Source organism: Pelodiscus sinensis, chromosome 4 (assembly GCF_049634645.1).
Source record: "Pelodiscus sinensis isolate JC-2024 chromosome 4, ASM4963464v1, whole genome shotgun sequence".
NCBI classification, from domain to species: domain Eukaryota; kingdom Metazoa; phylum Chordata; order Testudines; family Trionychidae; genus Pelodiscus; species Pelodiscus sinensis.
In genome coordinates, this window is record NC_134714.1 from 94,039,621 (window position 1) to 94,066,572 (window position 26,952).

Here is a 26,952-nt window from a genome sequence, read left to right on the forward strand (position 1 = left end):
AACCCGGGGTCAGTTGGGTAGTCCCCAGTTGACCCCAAGCTCCACTGCCCCCTTTAAAATAGGTAGAGGTGGCAGTTTCAAAGTGGCAGGGGAACCCAGGGTCAGCTGGGGACTCCCCAGCTGATTCCAGGTTCGACGGCTGCCTCTTTAGTGCACAGGTGGCATCAGCTGTGAAGCAGCTGTCCCTTTGAAAAGTCGCCTGGGATTTTCAAAGTGGCAGTGCCACACAGCAGCACTGTTACTTTGAAGTATGCTGTCTCCCCCCTCACACACACACACCTTTGCTGCCTCTATATTATAGAGGCAGCAAAAAGGGAGGGGGGAATATCGACTAGTCAAAATACTATCCGATAAGAAAATGCTTATCAGATAGTCGCCTAGTCTTTGACATCTTTAGGCTGGAGTTGGCATGTGGCTTAGCTGGGCTGCGGTGGGAGAGAGGAATTCTATGGAAGGGGAGGCAGGCTGGAAATTACCTCCCCAGGTCCGGAAAAATACCTTATCCGGAATCAGTCACGTCCTGGGGGTGCTGGATCAGGAAGGTCCATCCTGTAGTACCTCCATAATCACAAGAACTTTATCTAGTCTTTCTATTAATTTTTCTTATTTTGCTGTCTGTCTAGAGTTAAGTTAGACCCTCAAATCCAACCCAATCAGTTGTAAGACAGCAGAGCAAAACATACACTGGATAGGATTAACTTCCTCACACGCATTTTAATTTGCAGTCATATGAACATGATATGAATACTCTCAATTCTGCGAGTGATTCTGAATTGCCAATCAGTATCCTCTTTCGTAAAGCTCACTGGATGAAAGTGGCAAATGAGGAAACAAAAAAAAAATGAACACAAAAATGTGAAATTCCATATCTTTATTTTATGTATTCCTAAAATCAAGGACCCTGGTACATATAATCCACAGAAAATATATCCGTTCTTAACTCATGATGATGTGTCCAAGTATTGCACATGTAGGGACTGTGTACTAACATAGTGCAGCCACTGCACAAAGTAGTAGTAAAGAATATAACTTTCTTGGTGACTTTTAACCCATCCTTTCAATTAACCCATAACCCAACATACACATACAATAGCATGTATTCTAAGCAAGCATTTTGGAACAGTTGATATTCTGAATTCAAAAGCTGTAGTTTAAAATGAAAATCCTAATGCTCTTATCTATAGCAGCTCTAGCTACACTAAAGTAAATATTTCTTTAGGGTAACAAAACACATTGCTTTACCCAGTAACACAAAGTATATGAGTTTTATAATACATATTACTATCTTTACTTGAACCCATACTTCTCTTTAATATATAAAGCTCTAAAAACAATTCTCCACTATTTTACAATTAAATTAAAACACTTCCATGATTGGTCTAATTATTGATTTTGGTCTCAATAATTTTAAACATTAATCATTCCATAAAAATATACAGTTCATAACATGGTCCTACCAATAACAAGAAGCCTTCCAAAACAGACTAATATCAGATACTCAACCATGCAATTCAGTGCTCGGAATCATCTAACTGATAAATATTCATATTGCTTTTCAGACTCTACTCTCAAACATCTTTAAAATATTATCTTTACACTCTTACAATGCTTACAAACATCCAGAAAGGGTTCACATTTCTAATTTGCTTGTAGCAGCCATGCAAGTGTTATTACTTATACACTGGGCCAGCTAAGCATAAGCTTCATGCCATCATTTTGAAATTTTTTCGTCTTAGACCATCTTTATACAGTGAAATTAACTTTACAACTGACTTCATGTTGTTCCATGTGAACAGAGATTAGAGATGAGAGACACTCAGAACTGCACTTTTCAGTTAAGTCTCTAAGACTTGTTTACTTTCAGTAGGATGCACTTATAGCTGCCTTTCAGTTCAACAGACACTTAGTGTACTGTCAAGCTAACGCCAGAAGTATATTAAAAGGTGAAGTTATTAAAAAAAAAGCATAATGCAAACGTCTCAATCATGCTTAAAAACAGCACTGCGCCACAACTGACAGTGTTAATAGCCACATCTGGAGACATCTTATCTGCAGATTTCCTTGTTCCTACCTCAAAGTGGGCAACACCAAATCTTTCACATTTTCTATTCCTTGTATATTATGATGCTGCTCATTCTGGACTAGGAACTGGAAGAATCAGTTTTCTCCAGCTTAGAAGTAGCTAATGATAAATCACTTTTTTTTAAAAAAAAACATGGTATACGTATTTTTCTTCTTTTAGAATCTTATATACAATTCTGTGAGTTTTGTTAACTTTTGCAAGTTTTAGCTCTCCCAACCAGAATATTCCACACCACTGCTTACTCTTATAGAAATGAAAATGTTTATTAACGTCAGTATTAACTACCCCCAATCCTGTGTGTCTCATCTCTATAAACGATAGAACTGCCATTGGACAAATTCAAATCCCAGTTCGGACAAATACCTTTTAAAACAAGAAGTGGAAAAAACAGGGAAATACATATGAAATTCTCAGTTCACTGCATTCAAGATACTGTTCTTTTTTCCTGAATATAAATATATATGGACACGATCATGATGACAATCAAATTACAACTTCTCTCCAACTGCTCCAAAATTAGTATAAAATATAAAATACTGTTCCAGATCTTTAGATGTCAATTGTTAAAAAAAAAATCAGTTAAGTGAATGTTCATTGTAAATTATTTACAAAAGAGGTAACAAAATTTCCAGGTTAACGTTTATCATAAGTTATGATTTAGCACATAGAGAAATACAATGCACTCATCAAAAATACAAAATCCAGTACTTATCAACTACACAAGAGATCATGATTAGCTTTATGTAGCTGATGTACAGTATGCTTTTAAGAAGAAAAGTGCCAAAAGCTTCATAGGTAAAAGTATTTGATTTTTAATCAGTAAACACACACACACACACACAAATTGAAGACTTTACTTTAAAATTGATTAATGTCAAATAAAAATATTTAGAAAAACGATGTTACAAATGTAGAAGTACATCTTATTAAAAATGCATTTTAAAAGTCTATAAATTTGTCTGGTCAGTAAAGATTTTATCTGCAAAAGATCTGTCAGAACAACTGGATAGAAATGCTTATGAAAACTCTGTTTTCAAGAAGCATGTGTGTTTTAGAACTAAATGATGTAAATATGAAGGCATTTATAAAATTCCAAACAAATATTTTTAAAACGACAGCATCTTTTATAGTTCCGAGCAGTTCATGTTAGGTCACAAACAAACTGTTAACTGTAAAACAGAATATAATTTTCTCCATAAATTAGAATGTTCAGTATTAGTTCTGTTGCCTTCGTTTTGCTGATCTCATTTTTTCAAATCGTGACTCCATCTCTTCCAGGACCTTTGGTGTGTAACGTACAACTAACTTAACCTTTCCTTGAGCTGCTTTCAACAGTTCTACTGCTTTTTCATGGTGTTCTCCTTCAACGCTCTGTAAAGCATAAACCATTAAATATCACATTAGCAAAAAATGCAAGTGTTGCAGAAGATTCTTTAGCTTCTCTGTTACTCAAAAAACTTCCATTATAATAAAAAACTAGAAATATGTCAGGTTTGAAACTGTAATGCAAGGGGCTCTATCACCCAGCTGAAGATCTGAGGCTTCAACAAGTCTCTAAACAAACGGTGATGTTCTAAACAAACGGTGATGTTTTCTTTTCTAACTAGCATTTTAAAAAAGGTAATGTGGAAATGAATGCCAAGCAACAAATTTATCACAGAAGACAAGGAACAAGCAGACATACAAAGAATCACTAGATTGTATACTTCACACACAAAATCAGAACAATAATGACAACATTTTAAAGCATGTTCCTTTAGGTTTTAGAGACTACATTTAATAGACTTTATAAAATTTGCCCTCCAGACAAATAGTACATAGCAACTTCTCCCCACCACTGCATCTGTTATAAGATCCAGGCACCATGGTTTATCATCAGTCAGCAAAAGTTTATTTTCCCAACTTTATTAAAATAATCAAACACAATGACATTACTATCCCAAGCCTACCTCCCACTGCTGCTATTAGAAGCTAGAAGGCAGGTGATGTACCTGTTGATTGGAGGGTTTCCCCGTTACTATAAAGTTACTTACAAAAAGAAAAACAACAGTTAAAAAAACCAAGTTACTTCTCCTTCCATCAGATTTAGAAAATGTGCTTCGATATTTTCATTTTTTGTTATTCAGTTGGATGCACAAGTGGTTCTCTTTTAAAAATGGCATGAGAAGCTTGTAAGGATCGATGGTGTAAGTAAGAGGTTTGAAAAAATCAATTGCAAAATAATATGAGTTTAGAAACTAAGCAATTTTTATACAAATATAGATTAATTCTATTATAAACAAACAAAATACAATCAATGTTGCTAGTATAAAAATTCTGGAAGACCATTAAAATCTTTTAATGGACAAAAATCTAGTTTTCTATTATATTATATAATATTTCTATTAGCTAAATTCTGGCAAAGGCATAAGCAATATTAAGTGAAGCCTTTGCAATAATACACAGAAAATTTTAATTGCCAAATGTGACAGATATTGCAGCAACACGCCACGTCTTTGGGGAGCATACTGAAATACATTTAGGACTGTTGATTAATTGCAGTTAATGCGTGCAATTAACTAATTTACTAAATATTTTTGAATTTTTCTTTTACATTTTCAAATATAAATTGAGCACTGTACACTTTGTAGTCTGTGTTTTGACTGACAGCAATATATTTATTACAAATATTTGCACTGTAAAAATGAAAAAAGAAAAAATATTTTGTAATTCACCTCATACAAATACTGTAGTGCAAATCTCTTTACCATTAAAGTACAACTTACAAATGTAGATTTTTTTTAAATCACATAATTGCATTCAAAAACAAAATAATGCAGCACTTTAGAGCCTATATGTCCACTCAGTCCTACTTCATGCTTAGCTAATTACTCAGACAAACCAGTTTGTTTACCTCTGGAGAAGATAATGGTTCTTGTCTACAATGTCATCTGAAAGTGAACAGATGTTTGCATGGAATGCCTAGACTGCAAGATATTTACATGCCAGATGCGTTAAAGATTCATACGTCCCTTCACATGTCAACCACCATTCTAGAAGATGTGTCGATGCTGATAAGGGTTCTGTTCGATGATGATCCAAATCAGCACAGACCAATGAATTGCATCACCTCTGATATCCTGAGATAGCTATTCTGAGTGTTTAAACGCACCAGTTATTTCAAAATAACTGGTGCGCTCTTCCAGCATCCCTGTAACCCTTGTTCCACGAGCGTTAAGGGATTTGTTGAAACAGTGCTTTATTTCAAAATTTTCTAAATAAGCTATTTCAAAATAACCTCGAAATAAGCTTTGCAATTTGCATAGCACAAATTGCATTATCTTATTTCAAGGTAAGGGTGCTGTATAGATGCACCTGAAGTGGGTAGCATTATCTCCTGCAAACGTAAACATTGTTTATCTGAGTGACTGTCTATACAAGAAGGACAGAGTGAACTGTAGGCTCTGAAGTTTTACATTGCATTCAAAATAAAAGTTTATTTGTACTTAATTCTACATTTGTAAGTTGCACTTTCACAGTAGATTGAATTTTTATTATCTGAATTGCAAAATACCATTTTTTTACGATGCAAATATTTGTTATAAAAAATAAAGTTAGCATAGTACACTTTATATTCTGTACTGTAACTGAAATTAATATATTTGAAAATGTAGAAAACATACAAAAATGTATATAAATAGCATTCTCTATTTTTAACAACACATTTAATCACTTGAGAGCCCTAATTAAATGTATTCCTTTTGGTATAAACAGATGAGTTTGAACTGACTTGGGGTCTTTTTTGACTCAGCAAACAGGTAGGAATTTGGATTCAGGGGAACCTCAATTCTCCAAGTGTGACAGAGAATGGATCACTTGATGATTACCTGTTCTGTTCATTCCCTCTGGAACACCAGCATTGGCTACTGTTGTACAAGAGGATTCCGGGCTATATGGACCTTTCGTCTGACCCACATGGCCATTCTTATGTTCTTGGACTGAACCCTGGAAAGCCTTTGTCCTATTGTGGCCCCATAAGACTGACAAGCAACTTCTGGTATGGTTAATGTGAGGTTTAAATCTATTTATTGTAAGGGCTCTTTTAAATGTTTTCTCTGTAATACTTTTGACCTAAGAATAAATTTACTTTACTTTGCTACAACTGTATAGTCACTGGTTAATAAAACAAACAACCAAAAGAAAAACACACTGCCATTGTCCTGAGAGAAAGCAATACACAGGGCAGAGCCTTAGACCTGGTCTACACTAGGAGTTTAGGTCAAATTTAGCTGCATAAGGTCGATTTTCTAAACAGCGAGTCCACACCACCAACCCCTTTCTGTTGACTTTAAGGGCTGCTGAAGTGAATTTCGGTGCTTCTGCTTTGCACAAGGAGTAACACAAATTTCAACCTTGCATAGTCGAATTCACGGCAGTGTAGACCCAGCGTTGAGAAAGTTTAGGTTTTTGGCTTCTGGGAGGCATCACATAATGCCCCACTCTGACCAGAACTTGTGCTTCTACTGATCTCCAGGTGAACAGGAAAAACCCTGGGAAAGTTTGAATTTCATTTCCCATGTGGCCAATGTTCCAAGCGCTCCTCAGAGCAGGTAGTACACCAGAGCAACACATGTGACCATGACTTCCATAAGTTCAAGTTCCATTAGCTCTAGTTCCCAGATGTGCAAAAGAGCACCAGTCATGGAGTGTGCAGCATATCTTGGACTTCACTGAGGTACGGGGAGAGGAATCCATTATCTTGGAGCTCTGAAACAACAATGGAAATGCCAATATCTACGCAAAGAGAGAAAAATGCATGATGGAGAAAAGACACTCCAGGGGCCCCCCAGTAGTGCCATGTTAAAATAAAGAATCTGAGGCAGTCTTATCACAAGACAGAGGCGGCAAATGGATGTTTAGTGCATTGCCACAAACATGCCACTTCAATGACCAGCTGAATGTGATTCTAGGGGAGGACCCGAAAAGCTTCCCAAACCAGACTGTGTAGTCCACCAAAGACACTGAGGGCAGTAGCGTAGAGGACAGCATGGTGGTAGTGGGAGGATGACGAGAATGGGTAGCCAGCGAGCCGTGAGCGCCAAGAACTTTTCATCACTTTGGAGCCAATCCCCTCCTTCCAGCACATCTTACAGTCGAGCATTGATCCCAAGGAGGGCTCTTCTGGTGACTGCACAATTTTTTTCTTACTACAAGCAGGTTAAGGCAATCGGATGTGGTCTGTGGCATATTCTGTGCCTACAGTGTGTGCCCGGGACCCAGAACAGCTTGTTAACGTGTCTGGAGATGGAAGGGGAATCCTCCCTGCACATCTCCATGAAGCTCTCAGATAAGAACTATTTGATCCTTGTCACAAGGTTTCAGGGGAGGCCTGTTTTATTCCACCCTCCACAGTAGGACACCTTCCTACAACAAGCCAGCAGTAAGTGATCTGATGTCACTGCAGCATAAGGCCCAGGTTTCTGGCCACATTCAGTCAGCATCAGCTCCCTATCACTCCGTGAGATTCAGAGAAGACTGGTATCTCACATGATAACCTGTATGGCAACCATAGGCTCCTGTGGGATGGGAAAGTAGCATTCTCCCAGGAAGAAGCTGAGAGCGCCACCACCATGCCCCTGTCATCCCTCCTCCCACCTGCAGGATCATGCCTGCCTCAAAACTGCCATGAGCCCAGATGCTCCCTTTAGAACTCTGTGGTGTACCTGCTGTACAGTAGTCGATTTAAAACATAATTTTGGCCTTGCACAGAACATATCTCCATTGTCTTTAGAGAGATCTTTGCTGTATGTCAGCAGATTACGTTTATGTACCTCCTGTAATGTGTGCTCTTATAACTTTTCATTACAGTGAGAACAGCAGGCAGCTTGCTGTGTACTCCCCAAAAGCTGTCCATCTAGCCCAAATCTGCAGGCAAAAATGGACAAGAGAAGACATGTTTAAGGAGCAAATGGAGTGGAGGAATAAGTTCCTGGAGAAGATGCAAGTGCAGTGGCAGTACAGGAAAGAGTGCAGGGAATGCAAGCAAAGCAATAAAAGAATATCTTTCCGCCCTTGATGGCTGTGATGGAGCACCTGGCAGACAGCCTGGAGTGGGACCCTCCCATCCCATTCAGAACAACTTTCCCTCCTCACCCAGCTCCATAGTGTTCACCCTGAGGGACCACAGGACACAAGGTGATGGTAGAGGGGGATCTCAAGGGCAGCCTCACACTTAACCTACAGGGGCTTGGGAGGCAAAAGGTTGTCATCCCTGCATTTCTGATTCCTCCATCCCACCTTTCAGTTCCTGCCATGGACTTCTTTTATGCCTCTACTGTCTTCCCTAAATAAAAACACATGAACTCTGAACAACAGTCTCTTTATTGCTTGTATTACAGGAGTGGGGTAGGAGGATCATACGCTAACACACAATGCAGGAGCATCTTGTTGAGAGTAATGTGCGTGACTCTCAAAACTGGTCATTCATGAAACTTTCTTTCAAAGCCTCTCTGATTTGCACTGGCCTGTGTTGTGCTCTCATCACCTGGTGTCTGGCTGCTCAAAATCTCTCCCGACTGTGCTCTGCCTTAGTCCCCCACCCTGCCAGATAACTTTCCCTCTTGCTCTCACAAGTATTAGGGCGCACAAAGCAGGCTGTCACCACAAATGGAATGATGCATTCACTGAGGTCTAACCTAATCAGTAGACTCCTAAACCTTCCCTTTAAAAGCACATTCCACCACCATTCTGTACTTGCTCAGCAGTAGTTGAACTGCTCCTTACTGGTGTCCAGGCTGCATAAGCCACAGGAGCAAGAGGTAGGCTAAGTCACCAAGGATCAATACTGGCACATCCACCTCTGATTTTGATTTTCTGATCTGGGAATAAAATTCCAGCCTACATCTTTCTGAAGAGGCAGCAGTTCCTAAAGATGCGGGTATCATGGACCTTTCCCCAACCATCCCACATTGATGTCGGTGAAATGGCCCTTGTAATCCACAAGCACCTGCAGCACCATGGAGAGGTACCCCTTGCGATTTATGTACTCTGTGGCAAGGTGGTACAAAATGGGGATGTGCGTTCCGTCTATTGCCCCACTGCATTAGGGAACCCCATTGAGGCAAAGCCCTCTGCTATGATATCCACCTTTCCCAGAGTCACTACCCTCCATCGCAGAATGGCATTGATTCCTTTGGTTACTTGTATAACAGCCTCCGCTGTAGATTTCCCCACTCCGAATTGATTCCCAAATGATCGGTAGCTGTTTGACTTTGTAAGCATCCACAGGCCAATTGCCACATGCTTCTCCACTGTGAGAGCGGGTTTCATTCAGGGTAGGTGAAAACCATTTTCAAAGTTCCAAGAAAGTGGCCTTGCGCATTCGGAAGTTTTGCAGCCACTGCTGACTGTCCCATACCTGCAGCACTATGCGGTCCCACCAGCCTGTGCGTGTCTGATGGTAACAGACCCATCAGACACTGTTTCCGGAGGATTGATTGCTGGCTGTGTTTCCAATTCACTCAGCCCAAGTGCTCACTTGTAGAGTGCCCATGGCACCCCAAGAAGGAGATTCCTCTTTGTCCTCTTCCTGGTGCCTCCTCGTCCTCTTCCTGATGGAGTGATGTGCTTATGCTCTCAAAATACTGCACCATTAGGCGCATCAAGGTAGATATCAACATCATAAGAAGTGCCATGTTCGCACTGCTATGATGTCGGTGTGGGCAACCAGGGCCAAAAAGATTGTTTCCTGTTGACCTCAAGCAAGGAGGGAGAGAGTAGATGAGCGCATTATAGGACGTTGATGACATGAACCCATAAACCACCTTCTGCAAAGTTTTGGTCCCAGCATGCACCAGGAGTATAACCCAGAATGCAAAGCAGTGCAGCTATTGTGGGATAGCTGCCCCACAGTGTATTGCTCTCAAAGTTGACAGCAGTCTCCCTAATGGGGGACATGCTACTTCGAATTATGTTGAATTCTTGTGCACAGGGGGACATGGACCTTTGATTTTGCAAAATCAGGTGACCAGAAATCGACCTTAATAGGTTTGACCTTATCTCATAGTGCAGACATGGCCTCGGGCAAACTAGCTTGCTGGACAAATCACAGTGTAAGGCTGGCAGCTGTACAGCCTAAAACTCCCAGTCAAAAAGGAGAGAGCCTTGAGACCTCCACTTAAAAGAAGTGACAAGTGAGAGCCTAAAATGGTAAGTAGGCACTCTCAAGAGGCAACATAAGTGCAGTTACTCCTCAATTAGCAACACTAAGTTAATTCTGAATACAGTTATTCAAAACAAGTTGGTTGTATAGTATATATATTAAGATGTTAAGGATATACTTAGATATATTTCTTCATTTAAAATTGGAACATAAAAACAATACATCTTGGGTGTGCATTAACATATCACAGTATTATTTATTTTAAAATTCTATTTTTAAATTTATGTCCATTGTCTGCTAAGCAGAAGGGTTTTTTTGGAGTGTCTGTGGATGAGGAAGGCAGAAGCCAGCCAGCTTAGGCTCATGGATTCTGCGGCCAGTTCTATGCTAGCCTCAGTATTTTCTAAGAGTATGTTTTATTTTAGGAATTTCTATAGAGGCACACTGTCTAGCCCAAGGAATCCTGGTACTAGCAAACAAAAGTTGTAGCACTTTGACCATGACCTCTTCCTATTCCATATACTGGGGACTGAAGAATCAGGTGTCTTAAGACACCCCATGCAAAGGACATCTACTAGCTCTATTATGGCTACAAAAAAAAAATCAGTCACCGAATTTAAAAATACACGCTACTTTTTACAAGAAGCTGGAGGAATGATTTTTAAAATCTCAATACTTAAGTGAAAAAAATCACAGCCTTTGCCAAAATTATTCTGTTGTTTGCGCTTTGTAACTTTTCTATTTCCAGCAGCATTTTTATCAGGACAATGACAACATCAAAGGACCTTCACTTCATTACCTTGTCTCACATTGAATGGTTTTGGTACCTACCTTACCATCACAATATTAAAAGTCTGCAATATCAACCACTTTAACACCACTATAACTAGAACTGAATTAATAATTGTTTATTACAGTGGATAAAAGCAAAAAATAAATTAAAAAAAATCAAACTAAAACTGATATTTTTCTCCATTTTTCTTGCTGAAATGAGAAAGCAAAAAACTCTTTTCAGTCAATTCAAAATGACATTTTGAAATGGCACATGCTGATTACAAATAGTGTGTTTCAAAAATTTCAAAACAAACCATTTTGACTTTTAATTTTGTTTTCAGTTTTTATTCAGCTGAAGCTATTCACTGAATTTAACCCCAATTTACAAACAGTTTTGGTTGAACCAAAACAGCTTTTTCCAGTATTTGTTGAAAAAAATATGTCCATCTATAACTGTAAAACTATTTAACAGGGCAATAATACAATTTGCTTCAAAATAAAGTACCTAACACTGTGCCTTATTTATCTTCCCAGGCTCTGAAATATTTCCTCATGTCATGGTATACTTGTATTATCATTTAGTGAACTCATGTACAACAACAAAGCAAAGTCCAAGAACTCTCACCATACTCAAATTTTGCCCAACGTCCTTGTCTCGATAATTATGAATCAACTACAAACAGCAGGATAAGATTTCTATCACATTGCAAACCCTAAAAAAGGCACCAGGTTTATGCAAACTACAGTCTCTATGCACCCTCAAGTGGACATAAGTAGTTACTACAACTGAAAGTTAAAACCAATCCCTACCACTCCGTTTACAGAAAGAAGCTGGTCTCCACGTTTCAGTCCCCCATGTCTATCAGCTATACCGCCTGGAATAATTCGAGAGATATAGATTGGCGAGTTTTGCTCTTTGCCTCCCATAATGTTGAATCCAAGACCTTCTTCTGTTTTAGGCAACTCAACAACCCTGGGATGAGAATGACCTTCACTGGCAGCAAATGCAGCAACGGTGGCCTGAAAGAAACAAAACTATTTATTTTTTCTTAAAATTGGAACCTTAGAAAGTCTCTGCCTCTTATAGTCAGAGGTGGTAGATATTTGAAAAGGTCTTGCTAGCTATTCTGAGATGGACAATGAAGTAAACAGTAATGTGTATTCTACGTCAACATCAGAATACGAAAACTAAGAGGCATTTTAATTAAATAAAAATGAATGTCATTTTAAGTAACAAGTCTTTCATGTCTTGTTCATACAACTGACAGATTAACAGGTCATATCAAGAGGAGACATCTAGTTCACCCTTTTTGAGACAAACTATAAAATTCCATTCTAGTTATAGTAAAACTTTTACCTTTGCTGTAGCATTAGCTCTCACTTCAGGGCTACTGCTGATGTCCACAGTTTCATATACGTGCTCATATACCTTTAAGACAAGGTTATTTAGTAGGTACGTAATTTAATAGGAAAAATGAATACATACTTTTTCTGCTTAGATGATGTGACAAATAAACTGCTATGCTAGATGTGTGCAAAAGATCAATTCTTCTGCTGCTACTCTCAAAACTGCATTTCCTAATTTATAGAGAAAGGGGGTAAGTGCATGAAAAAGAAACAGCTTGCCCTATTGGAAAGCCACCTCTTGCTAAGGCTACGTCCATAAATACAGCACTGCAACAGCAAGCTGTAACAACACAAGCTAGGCTGCTGGAGTGCATTTCATGAAGGCGAACTTTGTTGCCAGGAAAGCTCTCCCATTGACATAAAAAACCCTCCTCCCTGAGTGATAGAAGCTCTCCTGGAGATATAGTACTGTGCAAAGAAGCGCTTATGTCAGTGTAACTTATGTCTCTCAGGGGATGGAATATCCCTAAACTGCTAAAGTTTTGTGGTTATACGCTGCAGTGTAGACACAGCCTAAGACAGGACCTACAATAATAAGTCACATCTTCTCCTGTGCCTTGTGAATGGGCCATTGAAGCACAGTGAATATGACCAATAAAATAAACAGCACTGCTCACTGAAACCAAAAGCAATAGTTGGATCAGCAGCAACTCCTGTCCACACCTGGAAGAACCACTCAAGAGTTCAGGTAAGGAGTGAAAGCCTTGGGGAAAATGCTAATTAATGTTGGAACAGTGTTAATCTTAAGGCGGAAACAGAAGAGAGTTCATATTTTTACTGACTCAGTGCATGTCTTTACTACTTAAAAAGATGCAGGGTAACTACAAATTTTTTTTTAAATGCAGGGTACAGGATTGCATGAGCTATCTCATAACAATACATAAAGACAAGACACTTATTTCATTGCAAAGTATACTCACTGAGATTACGCTCAAGTGAGTTTACCTTGTAACAAAAATGAAGTGTCTTTTCTTCATGGAGTCTTTAGCTTGTGATAGTTAGTTAACCAGAATATTTGAGCTGGCTTCTGGAACTACCCCCCATTGCAGCGTGGTCCTACTGACTAATCGTATAGTCAATACAAATTGCATTGACTATACTATTAGCTAACTGCCATTTAGCAATCTGAAGAAGTGGGTTGTGCCCGTGAAAGCTCATGATATCATTCTACATGTTTTGTTAGTTTTTAAGATGCTACTAGACTATTTGTTGTTTTTTAAGTTTTTCCTGTTAAATACTAACTTGACTACCACTCTGAAGCTTTTGAACAGTATATATGTTAAAAGCAGGCATATATCTCGTATTTATTTGTTTATGTCAGGATAACTTACCTCCCTCACAGCATTACAGAACTCACTTTGAAGGACCCTCTGCAAAGCCTGCAGTTTTTGTGGTGGTACTTCTCCACTCCTCTGCAATTTTTCCAGTAATTCAATAGCTCTGCAGATGTCTGGGAAAAGATAAAATATTGATAATGATGAACTCAGAAAATGGTATTTTAGTGCATTCGTGCACACACGCACGCACACAACTTTGTAAGTCAGAATTAAGGATGTTTAAATGCATTTCCTTTAACACAATCATGAACTATGAAGGAGAAGACACCAATTAATAAAGGGGTTGGTGAACCTCAGGCCCGGGGGCCGGATGCAGCCCCCAGCTTGCCTGGATCTGGCCCCCCAGGCCTCTACAAAATCTACCAGCCTAGACCCCATTAGGTTGTGGTGTGCAAAGGGAATGTGAGGAATGTCTTTTGCCCTCTTAGTCAAGGGCCTCTCATTTTACTTCTCACTTGTGTGTGGCCCCGACTGATTCTTCTATGGGTCAGTGGTCCCTGACCCAAAATAGATTCCCCACCTCTGAGTTAATGCATCAACATCCAGGCCCTGTCTCCTACAATGACTCCTTCAATATCTCATCCTCACATGTTGAAATCTTCTTGTCTCTCTGATCCTTTGAATCCCTTTATAGTGGTATGTACCACTTTCAATGCTCCATCAATGTGTCAAATGTTATGGTCTCTCTTATTTTCCATCCTTTTTTGTCTAAAATCAACATTGATTAATATTACCATTCACAGATGGAATATGAAAGGGACTACACAAAATAGAAAAAAGAAATGAGTAAAAGTGCTGGTGTCAGTATACTGGATAACAGTGCACAGATGCTTTATCCACTCTCCTTCACTTGTATTTCTGGCTTCCTTGCCTTCCTGGCTCTACCTGCCATCCCAGTTACGGACCCTACCAACTCCAACCCCTCAGTTCTACTGCCTCTATGACTCCCTTCAACCCATATTTACCCATTGTGACAAAATCTACTAATATTCACACCCTACACACTACTTTAATAGTTTTGTACAAAGCATGATGTACAAGCTATCACCTGAAAACTCATAATTTACTGGTCAATATCATCTTAATAAAATATGTATAGAACCTTGTATATAAAGCTGTAAGATTTCCCTGTATGATGTTATTAACACATGTTCCAGACCCCAGAACCCTGCCCAAACTGAGGCTGGCAAACAGATCTGTCCTAAACAAAGGAATGTATACCTTGTTTAATTTTAATTTTGATAAATAAAGCCAAACTCAAATGGGTGAGGAAGAAAAGCAACAGAGAACATCCTTTCACACAGACTCTCTAACTCCTAGTACCCAGTTGAAAATGCTTTTCAAGAAGGGGACAAGGATCCAAAGGCACCCTTCTTTTTCTCCCTGCCATGACACACACAGCACCTGAACCGAAAAAGGAAGCTAATTCCAGACTCTGGACAGAGTCTATTTAGCAAGGCTGCTGAAAGTATGTGATGAGAAACTTTGCTTGAATCTTGAAACAGTGTGTTAAGGTGTTTTACTGTATTTTTCTTGTAGCCCATTTCTGACTTTTTGTCTCATTCCTTGTACTCTCTCTTTGTAGTTAATACATTTGTTTTATCTAATACAATGTCTTAACGCTCAAGTGTCTTGGTAATGTCATTTGGGTGACAAGTTATGTGCATATTATTCTCTGAAAGGAATAATGGCCTCAAATATTTGTACTCTGGGAATACAGCAGAATAGTGGTGCAAAACTCCCCCAGGGTATCTAGTTATAGAACATACAGCCAATGTGAGGAGTCTGCCCTGCTTTTTGACGAGCTGCTCTGTGGCTGGCACTCAGTTGTGAACCACTCCAGACAATTTGATGCTCTTTTAATAGGGATGTGTAACACTGAAATTTTCAGCAGTTATATGCAGGCCAGTAGCCACCTCCTGGGGAGCTGATGCGCCCCAGAAGCCGGTTTTTAATGCACCGGCTGCCACCTTGCACTGCTGCCTCTATTAGAGGTAGCATAAGACAGCAGTGAGGGGTGGCAGGTGGCTTTTAAGCCAGCTCCCCATACGTACCGGATCCTGCCCGCTGCTCTGTGCTACAGCAGTGCGGGATGGCAGGCAGCTCCCAGGGAGATGGACCAGGAGCCCTGTGTAGCAGTTTGGGTAACCAATATATCAGGAACCCTTTTATACAGCTACACTCTAGGGAAGTAAGTGAGTAGTTGACTAGACTACTTGACTATTCATTTCCCCCCTCCCTTGCTGCCTCTGTATCAGAGGCAGCATGAGGTAGCAGTGCGGGGTGGTAGGTGGCTCCCCAGGAGTTGGTGTGTGTGGGAGCCAGTTTTTAAGCCAGCTCCCTGCGTGAACCAGCTCCTGCCTGCTATCTCTGTAATGCCGCTTGCTCTCCCGCACTGCTGCCTCTATTAGACACAGCAGTGTGGGTGGGCGCAGGGGAGGCTGCCACATAGGAGAACCTGTCCACAGCAGACCCAAGCTCCTCGCTGGGACCCCCTGTGGGCAGGGGCTGCTGCTGGAGCAGCCTCTGTCCATGGCCAGCCTGGGTTGCTGTGGACAGGGGCTGCTCCAGCCAGGCAGGCAGCCCAGCTCAGTCCCAGCTGGCACTGGGTCCAGGACCTACCCCGCCATGCTGCTGCAGTGGGTTAGTTCCTGGACCTGGCATGAGCCGGGACTGAGTGCCTTCCCTTATCGACTAATCATGTGGTTGATAAAAATTCTATTGACTACATGATTAGCTAATTACCTGCCTCCTAAAATCCTTACCACACTTTTGCATCTCTATTTTTTAGTACTAAAACAAGTACTAAAATGCCTGAAAATACTTTTTTTTTTAAATGCAAACTTGATTTGATTGAATTTTTTTTCAAATCTCAAATCAGGTTCTGTTAAATTCCTCTGACACAGTAATTTCCAACCAAAATCAAACACTGCAAAAATCATTCTATTATATAACCATAGCATTAGTAATGTTCTGTGACAAGATTAGACACTATTACATATGCTGTGGAGTTATTGCTTTCTATAGCAAGTCTTCTATTGTTTGCACTTCACGCTGAACTGGAATGTACTGTCCATCCCATCTAAAGCATTTATAATCTGATTACTAGTATGTGAATGACAAATACCATATTTTGAAACAAATGCTTTTTGCCAAATACAGGCAGTCCCCGGGTTACATGGATCCGACTTACATCGGATCCCTACCTACAAACGGGGTGAGGCAACCCCACACTAGCTGCACCCCCCCCCCCAGCAGACCAGGGAGACGCGAAGCTAGCGCCCCCCCCCAGCAGACCAGGGAGACGCGGAGCGGCTTTTCTCAGCAGACATCTCAGCTTGAGAATAAAGGACTGAGGGAAGTGAGGTGTGGGAGAATAAAACTGAGCTCTGGAGAAATGTTTGGCTAGAGTTTCCCCTACAATATGTACCAGTTCCGACTTACATACAAATTCAACTTAAGAACAAACCTACAGTCCCTATCTTGTACGAAACCCGGGGACTGCCTGTAGATGTTATGCCAGGATTTGGCTACCTCACCTCCATTCTTCAGTTTCTACTATTCAAGACAGGAACCTGTTCAAAGTGTTTTGTTTGCAAAAAGCTCAGTAAACAGCCCAGATCAGTGGTTTTCAAACTAGGGATGTTAAATTTAGATGAATCAGCTAATCGAATAATCGATGCAATTTGATTAGTCAATAAAGGCACCTCTGCCTTTGCAGCGTAGTAACAGACCCAGGGTTCTTGCTACACTTCAAAGGCGAAAGCATTGCAGGGCTCATGGGGCCAGTGGGGGACTCAAGCAGCAGAGCCGCATGGAGCCTGAGGTCAGCGGGAGAGTCCCCAGTTGACCCCAGGCTGAATGCGGTGTTTCAAAGCAGCAGCGCTGTGTGGAACCCAGGGTCTGGTGCTGTGTGGGGCCCAGGGTCTGGTGCCGGGCACCATGTGTTGCTGCCACTTTGAAGTGCCGCCACCACTCCCCCGCTCCTTTGATGCCTCTTTCTGATAGAGGCAGCAAGGGAGGGGGGGAGCGACTAGTGTGTTGACTATCTGATAAAAATTTGCTTATTGGATAGCCAACTAGTCAATCACATCCATATTTCAAACTATGGGTCGCAATCCAGCACTAGGATGTGGAATGTCAGGTACTGGGTCTTATTGTTGCAGGGAGATCAGGTGACCAATGGGGGTGCTAAGGCAGGCTACCTCCCTGTCCTGGCACTGCAGATTGCGCTGTGCCCCAGAAGCAGCCACTGACAGGCCCAGTTCATAGGTGGGGGGTGAGAGGGTGTGTGTGTGGGGGGGAGCACAAAGGGCTTCTGGGGTGCAGCAAGGTCTGCAGTGCCAGGAAAAGCAGGAAGCCTGCTTTAGCACCCTCGCTGCATTGGTGATTGAAAATTGTTCAAGGTAGCCCCTCCTGACCCAGCTCTGACCTCCACCCCAAAGCCAGAGCCCCCTCTTATACCCTAAAGCTCTCTTCCTCAGCCCCACTCTGGAACCCACACTCTAGTCAAATAGTGTTGGGTGGCAGGCATCAACAATTTTCTTCAACTGGGTCACTAGAAAAAAAAAGCTTAAAAACTACTGGACTAGACAATTTCGATCTGCTCTGGTAAGGTATTCCACAGTCTAGGATCATGGTGTCCTACATGCTAGTTACATGTGACTATTTCGCTAGTTAACTTTAAATTAATGGAGATGCCTATCTCCTAGAACTGGAAGGGACCTTGAAGGTCATCGAGTCCAGTCCCCTGCCTACACAGCAGAACCAAGTACCATCCCTGACAATTTTTGCCCCAAATTTCTAAACGGCCTAAACTTGGAACAATATGGCTATTTGGCCAGTTGAGTGTAACTAGCTGGACATCAGGGCTACGTCTACACTGGCAGCTTCTTGCGCAAGAACTCTTCCACAAGAGTGTGTCTACACTGGCATGTGCTTTTGCGCAAGAGCATCCATGGCAGTGTAAACGCTCTCTTCCGCAAGAAAGCTCTGATGGCCATTTTAACCATAGGGGCTTCTTGCGCAGGAAATTCATGTTGCCTGTCTACACTGGCCTCTTCTGGAAGAGCTCTTGCACAAGAGGGCTTATTCCTCATGGGGAGAGGAATAACTCTTTCAGAAGAAGCCCTGTTTTACAATGCTGTACTGTAAATTTACTTCTGGAAGAATGCTCGTGCAGTGTAGACAGCTGGCAAGTTTTTGCGGAAGAACGGCTGTTCTTGCGCAAGAAGCTGCCAGTGTAGACATAGCCCAGGGGTATAAGAGCTGGAACTGAGCATGCCTTATCTCCAGCTCTCAAATTTAATTACTAGGAATTCAATTTCCATATCCCTCTGAATGCAGCTGTATTTGTCAATTACAAAAAAAAAGGGGGGGGGAGGCACTGACATTCTAGCCCTAGCCCAAAAGCATTTTAAAGATTAAGCTCTGGAAACAAACAGTAAGCTAAAAAGCCAGAGGCAGAGCAACCAGGGGAACGAGGCGGACAGGGGGCTACAGACAGGGGAGTTTAAGAGGGAGAGCAAGAGATCCCGCTGCTGAACAGGCTACCAGGTGAGAGAGTACTAGCTGTTGGTGTAAGTGAGTTTCCTCGACTGTTTGAATTTTATTTCTGATTTCAGGTGACTTCAGTTTCAGTTTCAGCTGCTGTGGCAGTTGGGACTGAGTGCCTGACCTTTGTTCTCTTGATTGTTCCCTTGATTGCCTCTGGTCAGCCTTCCCCTGTGTGACTCACAAGGGGGCAGCCCTGATCTAGGCAAGCAGGCTTTAAAAGCCAGAGGCAGAGCGACCAGGAGGCTGCAGACAAGGGAGTTTAAGAGGGAGTTTGAAAGAGGGAGGTTTACGATGGTTAGGAAGACCCGCAACTCCTGTGCCAGCACTGCTTAGGTCTCCTCCCCCTGCGCCTGTAGCCAGACAGAGCGCCTGAGCATGGATGCCTCTACCCAGATCCTGGTGTGGTTTTGCAGGGACTGTGGCTTGCAATTCCCACTTATTGATATCCAGGCTGGGGGGACCATCCAACGTGAAAGGTGCATGCTGGTGGAATCTCTCAGGCAGCAGGTGGGAGAGCTACAGGAGGAGGTGGCTAGGCTGAGGAGCATGTGAATCCACGAGCAATTCCTGGACAGTGTTCATGTGGAGGCAGCTGAGGTAACTGTCCCAGTACACAAGACTGCTGGCACATCACTGGTGGAGGAGGAGACGGCTCAGGGTGGACACTGGCAGCTGGTTACTTCTGGCAGCAGGCAGTGCTCCACCCCTGCTCTGAGCCCTCCCGCTGTGATACTAGGAAACCGTTATGCTCTTCTTGATACAGGAGATAAGGAATCACCCCCTACAAGAGAAGAGGAGAAGCCTCGTACCCCCAAGGCTGGGAGGTCTGCTGTCACCACTGCGAATAGGAAACGTAGGGTAGTGGTGGTCTGAGACTCTCTTCTGAGGGGGATAGAGGCACCCATCTGTCGCCTTGACATTTCATCTTGGGAGGTATGCTGCCTGCCGGGGGCCTGTATCCAAGACGTTATGGAGGTATTGTCGAGGATTATCCGGCCCTCTGACTACTACCCCTTGCTACTCATCCATGTGGGCACAAATGATACTGCAAGGTATGACACCGAGTGGATCAAGAGTGACTACAGGGCTCTGGGAGTATGGGTGAAGAAGTTTGGAGCGCAGGTGGTATTCTCTTCGATCCTTCCTGTCAAAGGTAGGGGTGCAGGCAGAGACAGGTGCATCCTGGAGGTGAATGCCTGTCTGCGAAGATGGTGTCGCCAGAAGGGCTTTGGCTTCCTCGACCACGGGATGCTATTCCAGGAAGGACTGCTAAGCAGGGATGGCATTCACCTTTTAAGGAGGGGGAAGACCCTATTTGGACAGAGACTGGCTAACCTAGTGAGGAAGGCTTTAAACTAGGTTCAACGGGTACCTTTGCTCACTTGTATGTGAAGAACACGGAGACCCGGGAGATGAGTCGGAAATGGGAGAAAGCATGGGCTATCATGGCAGAGAGAAAGGAGGGTCAGGGCAAAACTGGGGGGAGGGGGGGACGAGGAAGGGGAAGGCAAGATCAAATCAGTATGTCAGATGCCTATATACCAGCGGTCCCCAACGCCACAGGGAGGCCCGCGTCGGGAGGTAAGGGTTAGGAGTTCTCTAGCCAGTGTCTCTCAGGTGTGGCCGGAATGCCACCCCTGGCAATGTGCCACCCCAAGCACGTGCTTGGTTTGCTGGTGCCCAGAGCCGGCACTCCGCGGGTGCACATAAGTGCCCCAGCGGGTGCCATGGTGCCCGCGGGCACCGTGTTGGGGACCACTGCTCTAGCTATCATCTTTGGAAAATCATGGGATACAGGAGAGATTCCAGAAGGGCAAATATAGTGCCCATCTATAAAAAGGGAAATAAGAACAACCCAGGAAACCACAGACCAGTCAGTTTAACTTCTGTGCCAGGGAAGATAATGAAGCAAGTAATTAAGGAAATCATCTGTAAACACTTGGAAGGTGGTAGGGTGATAGGGAACAGCCAGCGTGGATTTGTAAAGAACAAATCATTTCAAACCAATCTGATAGTATAACGAGTCTTGTGGATAAGGTAGAAGCAGTGGATGTGGTATACATAGACTTTAGTAAGACATTTGATACGGTCTCACATGATATTCTTATGAATAAACTAGGCAAATACAACTTAGATGGGACTACTATAAGGTGGGTGCATAGCTGGCTGGATAACCGTACTCAGACAGTAGTTATTAATGGTTCTCAATCCTGCTGGAAAGGTATAACAAGTGGAGTTCCACAGGGGTCTGTTTTGGGACCAGCTCTGTTCAAAATTGTTCCACTTAGGAAGGAACAATCAGTTTCACACATATAGAATGGGAAGCGACTGTCTAGGAATGAGTACCACAGAAAGGGATCTAGGGGTTATAGTGGACCACAACCTAAATAGGAGTCAATAGTGTGATGCTGTTGCAAAAAAAGCAAACATGATTCTGGGATGCATTAACAGGTGTGTTGTGAGAAAGACACGAGAAGTCATTCTTCTGCTCTACACTGTGCTGGTTAGGCCTCAGTTGGAGTATTGTGTCCAGTTCTGGGCACCGCATTTCAAGAAAGATGTGGAGAAATTGGAGAGGAACCAGAGAAGAGCAACAAGCATGATTAAAGGTCTAGAGAACATGACCGATGAAGGAAGGCTGAAAGAATTGGGTTTGTTTAGTTTGGAAAAGAGAAGATTGAGGGGGGACATGATAGCAGATTTCAGGTATCTAAAAGGGTGTCATAAGGAGGAGGGAGAAAACTTGTTCATCTTGGCCTTTGAGGATAGAACAAGAAGCAATGGCTTAAACTGTTAGGGAGGTTTAGGTTGGACGTTAGGAAAAAGTTCCTAACTGTCTGGGTGGCTAAACACTGGAATAAATTGCCCAGGGAGGTTGTGGAATCTCCATTTGTGGAGATATTTAAGAGTAGGATAGATAAATGTATATCATGGATGGTCTAGACAGTTCTGGGTCCTGCCATGAGTGCAGGGGACTGGACTCGATGACCTCTACAGGTCCCTTCCAGTCCTAGTAGTCGATGATTCTAACAGAAGGTATCAAGTATCAGAGGGGTAGCCGTGTTAGTCTGAATCTGCAAAAGCGGCGAGGAGTCCTGTGGCACCTTATAAATTAACTGAAGTGTTGGAGCATAAGCTTTCATGGGCAAAGACCCACTTCATCAGATGCATGTCAGATGCAGATGACATGCATCTGACAAAGTGGGTCTTTGCCCACGAAAGCTTATGCTCCAACACTTCGGTTAGTTTATAAGGTGCCACAGGACTCCTCGCCGCTTTAACAGAAGATATAGAGAGCACTGATGTAATGTTCTTTTGGTTGTTAGTCCCCAAAAGAATGGGGATGCCACACACTGCATTACAGAATGTGGAGCAGGATTAAATATATGTCTGTATGCACAGAACCTTCAGACACTTCATGGACTCAGAATCTAACACCAAAAGGGACCATTGTGATTATCTAGTCTCATTTCCTGTATAACACAGGCCACAGAATGTCTGCAAAATAATTTCCAGAGCTGGAGTAAGTCAATTATTTTTGTCAAGGTTCAAATTTTTTGGCAAAGGACAGTCAAGTTCCAGACTCCAGAGAAAAATAATAAAGAAACCCAACGATAAGAAAAGATTTTGGGATCTATTCAAAAGCTTCTGGTGATCCAGAGTAGGCTTGCAGAGTACCTCTGTAGAACTTATCTTTTAGAAAAACATTCAATTGACTTAAAAATTGCCAGCAATGGAGAATTCACAATCATTGGTTGAAGGCTGTAATGGTCAATTACCTTCACTGTTAACAATTCACACCCTGGGCCCAGAATTTCCTCTAAATTGCGCACTTTCATGGGCGCACACAAAAAAATTTCCATCCCTCCCACCTCTAATTCAGAACCGTGCAGCTGGGGCTTGAGGAGCCATGAGCCAGGTGGCTGCTCCAGTGGCTAAGGGAACCACAAGCCACGTGGCAGGAGGCTGCTCCGGCAACTGAGGCTGCTGTGTGGGAGCCCAAGTGGGAAAGCGGAGGGGCAGGTACCAGGGTCTGTACCAGCAGAGAAGGCAGGGGGGCCAAGGACAGTGGGGGCCCAGCACAGAAGCCAGCCAGATGGCAAAGGCACCAGCCATCTGTGGTGGTGGGAGGTATCAGGTACAGGTAAATTCCATGAGGGGAGGGGGGCAAGATTAGGGCTGGGCATAGGTCTCTGCGCAGTGGTGCTTGGGCTGTGGGCCCCTAGGCCCAGGTACTGACTGTTTGTGTTGAGGAAGGGAGGGAGGGGAGTTATGGCCCTGGCATATATACTGGTGGCATATGGGGGAGGGAGCAGTTTGCAGGGCTGGGTACAACTACAGGGTAGTGCGTGTGTCGGGGGGGAACGCAGTTAGTCAGGCCTATATAGATACCAGCTAGATGTGCGTGCTCCTAATGGGGGTACAGAGAGTGTGCTGGAGGTAGGGGCCAGCAAGCAGGGTGGTTTTCAGGGTCAAGTTTTTTCTTGCATACCAGTTTAAATTATAATATATATAAACATTGTTTGTATATAGGACACAAATAATGTTCCCAGTTTGAATTTGTCTCACTTCAATCTCTGCATACTGGATCATGTTATACCTTTCTCGGCTAGACTCTCCAGGTTAACAACATTATTCTAGATTTACAGACACCAGAATTGGGTAAAATATTCCACCACAGGCCACAGAAATGCCAAATAGGGAGTAAAACAACTTCTCTATTTCTACTTGAGATCCCGATTTTTATGAATCCAAAGACTGCATTAGCCTTTTTTACCAATTAGAGGGTGGGATTTTTTTAAAACAAAAATAAATTATGCAGGTGTAAGGGAGAATGCTGATATTCAAATATAAGCATTAGGGATGTTAGTGGCTAGCCAGATCACCATTTAACCGATAAGCTAAATCAGTTGTGTAACTTCCAGTTGTGTAATTCTATGATAGTGTCATCCACATTGACACTTAAGTCACTTAGGAGTGGTTCCCCCCCCCACACACACACTCTGAACAACATAAATTATACTGACAAAAGTGGTAGTGTAGATATAGCCTTAGTTATTTAACTCTCGCTATATACTGTATAGGCCTAAAAGGGGGACTTATAAGTCAGGTGCTACAATGTTTACTCTAAAGGGAAATTTGTGCCACTGCACGTGCACAAAATTGATGTTCCGCACAGAAAGATAACTCTCTCACAGGGAAGCTGTAAGCATAGTCACATACCACTCCCCTAGTAGTGCAAGTATATCATTTCAGATATCTGGTGCAGCCAATGACTCCTAGACCAATCTGGGCTGCAGGCTGTAGAATACAGGAATTCTTCATCTCCTGCAAAGAGTGGCTGGGGCTGCCAGACCAACCCCCCTAAACTGTTGCATGCAAATTGCATCGACTATTTGAATAGTTGATATGGCACCTCCACCTTTGAAGTATAGCAATAGCCCAAGGGCTGTTGCTACACTTCAAAAGTGAAAACACTGCGGGGAGCATGGGTCCAGCAAGGGACTCAAACAGTCCCCTGCTGGCCCTGTATTCCCTGAAACATTTCAAAGTGGCAGCACTGCAGGGAACCTGGAGTCAGCTGAGGAGTCCGCAGCTGACCTTGGACTCCACATGGTGCTGCAGCTTTGAAGAACCCTCTCCTTCCCCACTTGCTGCCTCTTTCTGATAGAGGCAGCAAGGTGGGAGGGGGGTGAATGATTAGTCCACTAGCATGTTGACTGATAAGTATTTGCTTATCGGATAGTCGACTAGTCATTCACATCCCTAGAATGAAGCTCAGCAGCCTCCCCTCCTTCCTGCCCTTCATGAAGCCAGTGGCATGTGCCCCCCACTGCAACGCTAGGGAATCTGTGCTAGGGATGTTAGCATGTAATTGAACAGTCATATAACCTCATCAAATTTTAATGGTTACACATCTATTCGACAGTCCCCGGGGGAGCCCTCTTGCCCACACAAGACCTGGGCATACCCCAGAAATACACAGGAGTCTTGTACTTCTATTCCAGGTGCACCAACTGAGGGGCAGGCAGGCTCAATCAGTCAGGATCCAAGTGTGAAGAAAATCAGAATGGTGGTCCAGGTGGTGGGTCAGAGGGATACAGGAAGCAAAAGTGGGGGAGGAGGGGAGAATGCATGTAGTCAACAAGATTAATCAATAAGCCCAGGCTTATCAGTTAATTGTGTGTTTGCTTACACACTGACATCCCTACTCTGCACCTACTTACTGACAAACAAAGCTTGCAGTTTTAAAATACAGTGTACAGAGATTTATTTATTGGTTGCAGAATGCTTTCAGGAGTAAATGTTCCAGCTGAATCCTATACTAGCTAGCCAGGATGAATGGAAATAATATGAACTGGGAAAGGAGGTACAAGAGTATTACTTAAAGTTGAAAAGTGGAACTCATGAGCAATGAATGGTATAAATGCTTATTTCCATGTTTATGGCCTCTTTCACACATTATGACAATCTAGCAAACTGAACGCAAAGTCTGAGATTTTCTATATAGGAAATTCCTATGATCATTATTGCATCTGGAGCTCCCCGTCGGCACCCAGACTCAAGACTTGTAAAAACACTGTCCAGCAAAACAAGTCCAGTACAGAGTTGACAGGGAAATTCTTGACAAGATTTTAAAGGGGGGAGGCTAAAAAGTGTCCTGTCTCCCCCTCCCCCTTCCCCCGCAAACCCGACTGCCTGGCTGCCCCTTGCAAGACGTTCACTGAAGTTAGTGAACCCTAAGAACGCACATCTGAGGCAGTGGCATCCCCGGGAGCCAGTGACCGCGGCTTAGAGGAACCGAGCGGAGGGAGCTGAGCGAGGGGAGACGAACGATCCGAAGAGCCGTGTCAAGCCTCGCTCGCCTCGACGACGCGCCAGGAACATGCCCAGGCCCCGCCCGGCGAGCGCAGACGCGAGACGCCAGAGAACACGGGCCCGCCGGGCAGGCAGCGCCTAACGCCCGGGGCCGCGCCCGGCACCCGACGGCGATGGAGGGGGGGGGGTGTTACTGAACTGCTGCAGCCGGGGTGCGGCCGATCCCGCACGGCTCCAGCCCCCCTGCCGGGCAGAACCCGCCCGCAGCTCCCAGTGGGGAGCGGCGAAGGGGCCGGAACGACGTAACCGCCCCCGCCCCGCGCGCGCTCACCTCGCTCCAGCCGCACAGGCTCTCCCAGCGCCGCCATCTTCTCCTCGCTCGGAGCCGGAAGTGACGCACGCCGCGCTCAAGGTCAAGCCGAGGAGGGGAGATTAGCGCGAAGCTGCCCGCGAGAGCGGCGGTTGGGGAGCGGTAGGAAGGGCAGTTCGCCAGCGAGATCGCGTGCGCCTGGGACCCCGCCCGCACGTCTCCTTCGCCTTGGGCGCCCACAGCTCCTTCTGGCCTGACGGGGACTGTCCGCTCCCCGGAATCCGCCCCGCCCCCGTGTGCGCCCCAGACCGCGCTGCCCTCAGCCCGGGCTGCAAAGCCCCCTGCGCGTGCCCGGCTGTCCCCGCGCGCGTGACGTGCTGCGGGCGCGCCGCTCGGACCTGCCACCCATTTAATCCGAGCGTGGGGGCGGGTAGCGCGCGAGAGGCTGCCCCGAGGGCCCGTTCGACCTCCGCGCCTTGCTCTCCGCCTTTGCTGTGCGCTGGCCGGAGAAGAGCGCTGCGCACGG

General features: G+C 43.7%; 1 protein-coding gene across 1 annotated transcript; it reads right to left on the reverse strand.

Moving 5' to 3' along the window:
- Positions 1–856: 856 nt before the first annotated feature.
- On the reverse strand, positions 857–26,952 carry LIN7C (lin-7 cell polarity scaffold C). Its single transcript, XM_075927776.1, has 5 exons — positions 26,448–26,952; positions 13,736–13,854; positions 12,355–12,426; positions 11,808–12,017; positions 857–3,454 (listed from the first exon to the last, which is right to left on the reverse strand). Exons 1-5 carry the CDS (start codon positions 26,482–26,484, stop codon positions 3,299–3,301), a joined length of 594 nt encoding a protein of 197 aa, XP_075783891.1. The 5' UTR covers positions 26,485–26,952; the 3' UTR covers positions 857–3,298.